The sequence below is a fragment of the Crocodylus porosus genome, unplaced genomic scaffold, assembly GCF_001723895.1.
Source record: "Crocodylus porosus isolate Cpor-Errol unplaced genomic scaffold, CroPor_comp1, whole genome shotgun sequence".
Classification (NCBI taxonomy): domain Eukaryota; kingdom Metazoa; phylum Chordata; order Crocodylia; family Crocodylidae; genus Crocodylus; species Crocodylus porosus.
This window is the reverse complement of record NW_017728932.1, coordinates 15009095-15018932: the sequence shown is the minus strand read 5'-3', so window position 1 is coordinate 15018932 and position 9838 is coordinate 15009095. Positions and strand designations below refer to the sequence as shown.

Here is a 9838-nt window from a genome sequence, read left to right as displayed (position 1 = left end):
TTGCTCACACAGGCGCGCGCCCATTGGGCGAGCGGGAATGTAAACCCGCTTCATGGCCCGGACGCGCCTATTGGTTGGAAGGGGAAACGCGCCACGCCATTGGCTAGGCCCACAGTGCCGCCTGCTCTCAGTGGCTGCGCGCGGGCTCCCAAAGTGACTGGCCAAGAAGGCAGCAGTGGCGCCTTCTTGGGCAGAGGGCTCACCGCCGCTCTAGGATTGGCCCGTTCCTGCAAGGTGGGCGGTGTTTCCTTTGTACCCCCTCCCACTCGTCCCTGATTGGCTTTTCCCCTCCCCCTCTTTTAATCTGATTGCTTCCTGCTTCACCCACCTCCCAACCCACCCTCACTCCGAGATCACTCCCACCAATGGGAACATGGGGGGGCGGGGCGCAGAGAGCCGAGTTGTGATTGGCTGCGGCGCGACGGCGGAGCGGTTTGAATTACAGGGTGGCGCCTGCGCGGGGCGGTGAGTGGGCTCGGGGCCATGGGGCAAAGGTCCAGAGGCCAGAGGTGAAGGGCTAAAGGTCCATAGTTGGAGGGGAAGTGAGAAGGTCCTGGTGCTGGGCTACAGCGGGGTGGGGGGTGGGTGTGGGCCCTTGAGGAAGCCCTATCTCCCGGCCTTTTCACTTCCCCTTCTCCAAGCAGGGGTCTGGGCAGGGCTCCACTCCTCTGACCTCCCTCAGGTGCCTCTCTAGAAACCATGGCGAAGTACAGGCAGCGCCAGCGCAAGCTGCGAGCCCGGGCCAAGCTGCACGAGGAGCGGAGGAGGAGAAGGAGCACGGCCCCCCCGCCCCCGCACCCAGCTGCGCCCACTCCCAGGTAGGTGGCCAGGGACCCGTCAGGTTCTCTCGCTTGCCAGGATTGTGGAGGGTGCTTGCCAGTAGCAGGGTCACGCGTGGTTCTTGAACGATTCACGCCGATTTGGAAGCCATTTGACTTGGGACGTGAACATTTTTCCTTAAAAAATAAATAAATAAGAGGGGATGCATTTGGCCTCCTCGTTCGCCGGGAGGGTCGTCGCTTGCTCCAAGTGTGACGTGGCATCATCCGAAATCAGGGATGGAAGAGGCTGTGTCCCGGAGCGTTCTCTCCCAACCAATTTCCAGATGTAATTTCAGGGCTAAACTGCTTGTTCTTGTGTGGGGTGCCCATGGGTGCCACAGGATACTTTGACGGGTGTAGGAGGGAAAAGTCAGGTGTGAAAAAAATAAGCAGTTCCTTTCAATGTGTCACTTACTTCATTCATCCCTCTGTGCTGAAGTTCATGTCAAACTCGCTGGTTGTTTCTGACCTAGCTATTGACGCCGGACCACAGTTACATTCTGAAATGGCTGAAATCTCCCTGTTTGAAATCTTCTCTAGGTCAGTGGATGGTCCTCTTCCCAACACACCGTGCAGCCAAACTCACCGCTTCTCGGTCTGGAGTGTGTACTTGCCCATTGTGAAGAATGCAGTGAAGCCCTTAGTGATGACAGTGTCGTCAATCTGCTCGTGGTGCCAGAACAGTATTGCACAGGTGGGTTTTCCAAATATTTATTTTTGTCAATGTAAGATTATTGTAGCACGCATGTGCAGTACACACACTCTCACACTCTGCGTGTCCCTCTCTTCAAAACTGAGATGAAGCCTAATATATACAAACTTTTAGAATCTCTTGCTAGAGCAGCATTTGGGAGAAATCAGTCAGGGTTTCAGTTAGAGGAATGGGTATGTTAAGAGGCGCAGAAATATTTTACTTTTAACTCATATGTGAATTTGGAGACCTTATTGCAATAGCTGAAAGATTTGCATTACATAAGCAGTTTCCACCTTTTAACAGGGAAGGAGATGTTAGTTCACGGCCTCAGACCATACTACAGCACTTGCAGCTAAAATTTGAGCTGTGAGAGCTGAGAATCTGCAGGAAAAGTTTGTTTTGAGGAAATGTGACCCTACTTACAGTCCCCATTAGCTGGGATCAGAGTTTGACAATTATAACATCTCACAAATGTAGCAAGTCTTCTTTGATTGACAGGCACTGACCGCAGGATGGAAAAAGTCAAAAAGAAATGACAGGTGTGAAACTTCCTTTCTGTGTGCCTTCATGCCAATGACAAGTCTCCTGACTGAGGCCAATGACTTCTGGTGGGGATTGTGCTCCTAAGTCACGTGGGGTTTTGCGTGAAACTTGCAATGCATATAACCAGAAACATCTTCACCTTGTTTCTTTGTAATACATAGAGTTTTGAAGTCGTCAGAGACACCATATTCCCATCCCGCTTATATCTACGAGAGCTGAATGCGCTTAGGAAAGAAATGCAAAAGCTGGAAACTGAATTTTCCAGACTACAAGGAATGCTCCAGGTCAGCTGCAGTTACATTAGTAGCCTCAGGATTTTTTTCTGTTGTTTATCTAAACACTTAAGGACCTGGGGTCAGGGAGGAAAACTAGAAGTATGTGTACTGCTAAAGGGACACCTGCTATTTGAAATCTGTTCACTGAAAGAGAATAAAATGGAGTTTGGGGATTTATATATGCCCTCTGCTCAGGGTCAGACTGATTTGCCAGATCTGAGGTCAGAGAGGAATTTCCCCCCTTGGTTACATTGGTATGGACTAGGGAGGGTTTTGCCTTCCTCTATAGTTGGGGGTGGGGTGGGGGGGAGCACAGGACCTCTTAAGCATATATTGACACTACTTTGTAGAAACAGGACGTCAGCTGCTGTGGTGCCCTTGCTTTCCTGTGGCAGGTTAGGGTATAAAGGCTGTGTTGTGTCCTGGTCGGGGTTGATGGTAGGCTTATGCAGAGTTTAGATTTTGGTGTGTATAGGGTGGTTTGAAGAGAAATAATCCTATCTCAGGCAGGGGGTTGGAGTAGATGACCCCTGGAGGTCCCTTCCAGCCCAACTTCTCCATGATTCTATATGGCTGAAACTCCTGTCCACACCACTGTTACAATCATGCTTTTCCTATTCTTCAAATATTTTTCCCTTACGTCCTACTTCAGGAAAACTGTAGTCTGACACAGGAAACTGAGTGAGGCCTTGATCCTTTGATGTGCCTCTATATCCTTAACTAACTAGGCAGGGGCGGGGCAAGGAAAGTCACTATATGTAGAGAGCAAGCAAACTGTTGATAAAGGTAAATGTGTTGCTCCTCTTCCATTTATAATGATCTTAGTGCTTGTAGCAATAGCAGGTAAACATTTTTCAGATGGCAACTTCTTTTTTTTTTTTTAATCAAGGGTGTTACTTTTATAATCTTGGCAGTGTTTTGGCTTTGAGGAGTGTTAGAAATGAAGATCCATAGTGAAAATATTGCTAAAGTAAAAATCATTGTGAAATCTGGCTGCTGGCTTCTGTGAACAGACTGTTCTGTCTGCATGGAGCCCCAAAGGGGCTATGCACAGATGCTGGGAACTGCTTGTTTAGAATGAGTGGCAGGGGTATGTTCTGCATCACTGTAATGTTTCCCCTTCATTCAGTTGCTGAATGCAATTGGAGTGTATAATGCAGGGAAAACAGACCAGGGCCTTTATTCTAACTCTGGGTGATCAAATTAATCCAACCCTGAATATCCAGTAAAGCTGCTGAAACAATTCCTAAGGTCCAATATGGAAACATGTCACATATAAATAGAAAGAATACACATTTCCTAATCTCCTTTCATTGCAAAGCACTTTCAACACCCTATACAGACAGCATCACTTGAAGCACCAGAGCCTGGGAGCTGGAGGACTGCAGGTAGCCAGCTAAAGGATCAGACCTAGGGCAGGATATCTTTGGGCCTTGCATTTTGGTTCAGCTGAGTCACAACCTCTATTCCCTGAACTTTCCTGTACATTGGACAGAGAGTGAATTTTTACTTTATTTTTTTTCTGTGCCAGATGAGCGGGACTGTGGTTCGTTCCTCAGAAAACTCTCCTTGCCAAAGATGTAATAAACCATTAACACATGCTCCTGTATGTGCACGTATCAGCCTTCCAGAGCTGGTATCTGGGTCTCCTACAGCAGTGCTACAACCTGCAGCTGCTCTTCTTCCACCACCACCACCACCACCTCCTCCACCACCACTGCCCCCGCCACGCCCCCCTCCAGCACTTCTACCTCTCAAAGGGGTCAATGGCAATAAAACCCCTCTGGTAAGGATTAACCGGGTTATTCTGTGTCTGAGTGGTGTTAGGTTCAGGGTGCAGAGTTGTACGGGACCCAAAAGGCATTCAACTCTTGCAGTTTCTAATTTTTTATTCCCTTGTTAACAGGCCATATCAGTAAAAAAAGATGGTCCCATACAAATTACAATGAAGGATCTCCTGAACGTAAAACTAAAGAAGACCCAACCCTGCACAAGACCAGATAAGGTAAACCAAAGGGGAGTATGCTCAGGAGACAAATACTGCCCACAACAGAACCAGTAGGATTCCAGTGTGTGGATGGGTTACTGAACCCCTGTGGCAGTGAGGCCAGCTCTAGGATGGCTCCATGCACAGAGGAGACGATAGCATTTCTCTGTAACCCTACAACCCCTTTTTCCATCAGGCCCAGAGTAGCAGTTGTAGAAGGGTGACTCCTGCTGGGTGTTACCAGGGCTTACCTTGTCTGGTTGGCCTGTGCATGAGATCCAGGATTTCTGACTTGAAGTTTGGTTCTGCTCATGGTTCCTGTATCCACACAAAAGTGGTTGCCACATTTGCCAACCTTGGAAGCCATTTTGCTGCTGTTCAGAGAGATGCAGAGACTAGAAGTAAACTTGGTCTTTCTGGGCTTTGGCAGAACTCCTGTTCTTATTCAGGGCCATGTCATGAATTTTTCAGGCTGTGGTGTTAGCCAAGACCAGTGCCTGCACTCTGCTCAGCTGTAAGATTGCATTTGACAGTTCATCTCGCAAAGGCCCTTTTAAAAACAAATTTAAGCACCACCCAGTTGCCCTGCCTCAGAGAACAGTCCCTGGTGAAGGACTGAATATCTGCTATCCCCTCCGACAATAGCATATGTGGGCTGTGGTTTCTTTCTCTGTCTTGAATGATTTATGGATTCCTATTTTTAGCTAGCGTATTCTTTTGTGTATGTTGCTCTCTGTAGTTTTAGACCATGTTTGGGGCAATGGTGATAAATCCAGTGAATCGACTAATTCACTTCATACATTCGGAGAAATGCTTAAGTGCTGATGAACAAATCCTGTTTAGCAGTCACTATGCAGTCATGAAAATGTGCTGCTGCCATAGGGCCAAATTCACCCCTAACATAGTGACTATCAAAAAGATCCTGCCGAAAGTGCATTTGGACTCAATAACCAATATAATCCTTCTACTTCCAAGTCTCCAGTAAGGGTTATTTGAAAATGTTCTCATTTTGCAGATGCCTATGTAAAGCAGGAAGGTAAATTACTTTGTTTGGAGTCTATGCAAAGTGTGTTCTTTTTAGCTTAGGGTGATGGCTTGCTGTGTTCCACTATTTCTGTAAACATGTTGATTTTTATCAGGACAGGTATTTTCTTTTCCCTAGCATTTTTTTGCTCAGGAGTCTTTTATAAAATGCCTATTTTTATCCAAGACACATTAAATCTTAATGATTCAAAAAAGCTAGAGAGTCAGAATGCACTAAAACATGCAGAGTATAAATATTAAATAGACAGTATGTTCAGTGGGGCCTTTTAAAATGCATTTGTGGTAACACTGTTCTTTGTGCCTTTAGGGGGGATCACCAGTGAAGATACACAGGGCATTAATTACGGTTTCAGACTTACAAAGCATTAATCTGAGACCTAAATCCAACCAACCACCAGCTCGAATTGCGAATTTCTTAATGTAAGAAACCTTCTACTTCCTTTGTTTTATGGAAAAGTTGATTTTGTTCATAATCATCATCATCCTCATGTCTGGTACTTGAGAAATAAATTGATTTTAACATTTTTTGTTTTTTATTGTTAGCACTCCCGGCAAAAACCAATTAGACCTTCGAAAACATTTAAAAAGAGTCAATATAAAGAGGTAACTGCCTTACTGGTCTCTTCTTCTTTTTTTCTTTAACAAGAAAACTAAAAAAGATTTCCCCTAACATTCATGTTGTCTTTTCAGAAGTCCAGGTGGAACTCCGTTAAACAACAAAGAGAACATGGCAACTGGCACAGGATTGACACCCATAATGACTCAAGCACTGAAGCGCAAATTTCAGGCAAGTCAAATTTCAGCTCCTTTGTTGCAAAAAGTTAATTGCTGGTAATAAACTACAGAATTCCAAAGAATGTTTCTCTTGCAAAAAAGCACTATTGATTTGCATGGCACTTCATAGACATAAGATGCCTTAGTGGGTCGTGAGAGCCTTTGGTAGCAAGCACAACTGAGTGCGTAATTACTACTAATAAGTTATACTTCACTCAGACTTGTCATCCATGAATCTGAAGGCTTCACAAAGAGAGCTATTATGTGCATTTTACTGATGAGGAAGCTGAAGCACAGAGATGTGATGTGATTTTTGCCGAAGGTCACTCAGCAGGTCATTGGCAGAGTTGGGAGTTAAGCCTTGTCTCATGATACCTAGTGCCTCATGCCGCCTACCATTTAATTAATGAGTGTACCGTGCTTTGAGAGTAATAAGCACACAAAAAATGTTAAATCTTAGTAGCATCATATGAAACGCACTTGAATCTTTTGAGCGTAATTCAAAGCCTAATCAATGGCTCAGCCCACACATGTGGGAAGGAGTGTGGTAAGATTCTCCTTCAACATGGCCTCTGCATGATGTGGAAAGCACACCTACAAACTGCCCACTTGTGTTTCCTTCTCAATTTTTTTCAATTTCAAAGTATCTTTGAGGAAGCAGGAAGAATTGGGGTGATTGGGTCTTCCTATTACCTGGACCCCAAACGTTCTCTGCTGCAGGCAGGGCTCATGTAAGGCTCTCCAGAAATGTCCTAAATCTCAATAGTCACAAGGATGCACCCCATGGGCACGTCCCAGTGAGTCAAAACGTGCATTTCCCAGGGACAATTGGCAGCAGCATACATTTGCACTGCTGCTGGTTGTCCCTGGGGAATAGCCCTGCGTGTGTGCTCTGGCGCACTATAAGTTGCCCCAATTGGGATGTGGGAGGCTGGGGCCAGCACCTGAGTTGGCCCCAGCAGTCTTACTTGGGATAGGGCTGCAGCGGTGGCAATCCAGGCACATGGAGCCTGGCTAGCAGCTGGAGCATGGCTCTGGCCGGCCAGGCTCTTGTTTTGGGCAGTGCACGCTACAGCACGTGGACCATCCCACTTCTTTCTAGAGTGAGTGATTAATGGATTGATTGATTGATTTTTACACCAGGATCTCCTCCCAGTGTCCAAAAAAAAAAAGCCCACCGTGCTACTAATTAGCAGTGCAGCAAATGCATGCATGTACAGGGCGTGTAATTCACAGAGCCACAGATGGGTTTGTGGCACTGCAGATTGCACATGCATGCTCGTCTGAATGTGTCCCATATGTTGGAATATCCAGTGGCTATGGACTCAGAGATTCCTGGCTGTTTGGATGGTGGCAGTGTTTGCAGCACCAGCTGAAAATAGAGAAATAGAACAAGATTCCTGTTGATGCTGGAAGGAATCTGAGGTTTAAAAGCATTTTCCATGTCAGACTAGGGAATTTCTTATATTTTGGAAGTGGTTGATAAGCTTCCATGTCATTGTTGTGTAAGTAAGCATGCTGAAATTTAAAACTGAAATTGTAACTTTGTTCTTTTTGTTTTGTTTTGTTTTTAAACAGATGGCTCACCCCAAGAGTCCCTCTCCAGCTCCATTACACACTGCAAGCAGCTTTGATGAGCAGAACTAGATGGGTGGCTGATATTTTTATGACAATTTGAGGGTCAAATACCACTTGTTTGACTTGTCAGAAATCCACGTGTTGAAGGTATCATGTTTGTTTTAAGCAAGTATAGTACACATGAGATGTGTTATTTCATAATGTTCTTCTCACAGAAAAATGCAGCCTTCCTTGTGACGTCTTCATTATGCCTCAAACTTTACCCGCCAGGACTTACGCTAAGGGTGAAAGAGGAGTGAGGTCTCTCCTTGGTCCTTTCAGATCTTTGACTTCTCCCTTAAGAAAGGGAGCAGTTAATGCTGCTTACAAGCTGTGTCTCCGTGAGATGCTGACTGTGCACTGGCTCATTATTACTATGCAGTTGTGTTGCACGTTATGAAGCGTGACACAATGCTAGTGCGCAGTAGTAGGAGCTACTACGCGGTCAGTGTCACCAAGAAGCTGTGTGGGTACGCTACAGTACAGTAACACTGGTTACTGTGCAGTCATTTAGATTTAGTACTTGTGTATGCAAGCACTAAATGACTGTGCAGTAACAACCGCAGTCAGTAAGTGTCTTGTATAGATGCAGCCACAGTGGTGCTTTCTGAGGCTGAGGTGCACATTTAAGTATTTCAATTTAATACTGTTTAACAGCTTTTTAACTCAAAGGTTCATTTTTAACTCTGCTTTGTCATGACTAATACAGTTAAGTGGCTCAGTAATAAGGTATAAAGTAATAACAGGTTTTCAACATGTATGGTGTTGGTTTGTTCTTATGCTACCATTTTTACTGGTACACCAAGTACTGTGTCTAAATTGCTTTGCATGTCTCTAGCCTGAATACTGAGATCTTAAAGCTAGAAAGAACTACTATGGCCACTTCATCTCACCACCACAGAACGAAAGATTTAGCCCCTCATCTCATAGGACTGTTGAACAGTCACAGCCAGGGCTGTCCCTCTGACAGGCCACGTGTCTTTGGGTAAGCATAAAATGTGTTTCCATTTTTCCCATTGTAAAATGAGGCCAATGATACTGCCCACATAGAAAGGTCATGATGATAATGAAGCATCCAGAGGTCTTAAATGGTGCAACAGAAATGGAATGGGCATGGGCCCGCCTGGTCCCAAACCAAGGTATGCAATGATTAGGTACTCCATGCGTCCACATTGACTGCCGTGATGTTCACTTGTACTTAAAACAGCAGAAGGGCATTCTGTGCACACACGCACGTACCATCAAAGAACGGGACAGAGGTGGTGTTGGCTGCAGTGTATATCTCCCTGGCTTTGCAGTTTTTAAGTGGGGGAGCAAGAGATGCTGTGGAAGCTCTCCAGGGGATCCTTCACCAGACTTCTGGAGAAGCGCTCTCCATTCAAGCTGCTGCATTCCACACCCCGCTGCTTCCAGCCAGCTGTACCATCCACCGTTGGTCTTGGGCTGACATTTCAGGAGCTGGGCACCAGAGGCAAATTAATGCACAGGCCCTTGAGGCCCACACCCAGGGGCCCACTGGGTGCCCAGTTTCCCTTGGAAAGGGCGGTTTCCCTTGCCACGCAGGCAGCATGCAGTTTGAAAGGGGTCCTGCTTGGGGTGGGGAAGCATCGTATGCATGCACAGGGCCAGGAAAAAAAACTGGCAGGGTGGAGAGCAGTGCCCTGCAGGTAGGTATATGGAGGGGAAGGAGCACGGGGGTGTAGACTGAGTTCCCCTGCCATGCGGGAGCAGGGCCGGGGGCGCTGTCCAGCCGGGGCAGTGCACAAGGAGCCGCATGGAGCCACGGGCAGCTCCCCCAGGGCCCATGCCCCTCCACATTAGGGCACGGGGCCCGAGCACCAATTTCATACGGTCTCTTAACTCCGCTCTGTCATGACTAATACAGTTAAGCGGCTCAGCAACACGGTCTAAAGCCAGAGCAGCAATGCACAACGTTGGTCTGCGTGCTTACGCGACCCTTCTTCCCGGTACACCCAGTACCGTGTCGAAACCGCTCTGCCTGAACGCCCAGATCCGAAAGCCGGGCGCACGTGACAGCTCCGCCCGGCAGCCCACGTGGGCGCAGCGGCGGTTCCGGGCGGAA

The 9838-nt window shown here is 46.7% G+C and overlaps 1 protein-coding gene across 1 annotated transcript; it reads left to right on the top strand.

Moving 5' to 3' along the window:
• The first annotated feature begins 625 nt into the window (after window positions 1-625).
• Window positions 626-8509, top strand: PRR11 (proline rich 11). The gene is made up of 9 exons (XM_019545704.1): window positions 626-818; window positions 1362-1515; window positions 2220-2342; window positions 3865-4119; window positions 4240-4338; window positions 5672-5784; window positions 5908-5967; window positions 6055-6151; window positions 7717-8509. The coding sequence occupies exons 1-9, from the start codon at window positions 700-702 to the stop codon at window positions 7783-7785; spliced, it is 1089 nt and encodes a 362-aa protein (XP_019401249.1). The 5' UTR covers window positions 626-699; the 3' UTR covers window positions 7786-8509.
• The last annotated feature ends 1329 nt before the right edge of the window (window positions 8510-9838 follow it).

Bases quoted from the DNA above. Each gene is read 5' to 3' on its own strand.
- PRR11 (XM_019545704.1), top strand. From the start codon at position 700: ATGGCGAAGTACAGGCAGCGCCAGCGCAAGCTGCGAGCCCGGGCCAAG. The intron at 1,516-2,219 runs GTGGGTTTTCCA...TGTAATACATAG, and splicing joins GCCAGAACAGTATTGCACAG to AGTTTTGAAGTCGTCAGAGA. The intron at 5,785-5,907 runs GTAAGAAACCTT...TTTTATTGTTAG, and splicing joins CGAATTGCGAATTTCTTAAT to CACTCCCGGCAAAAACCAAT.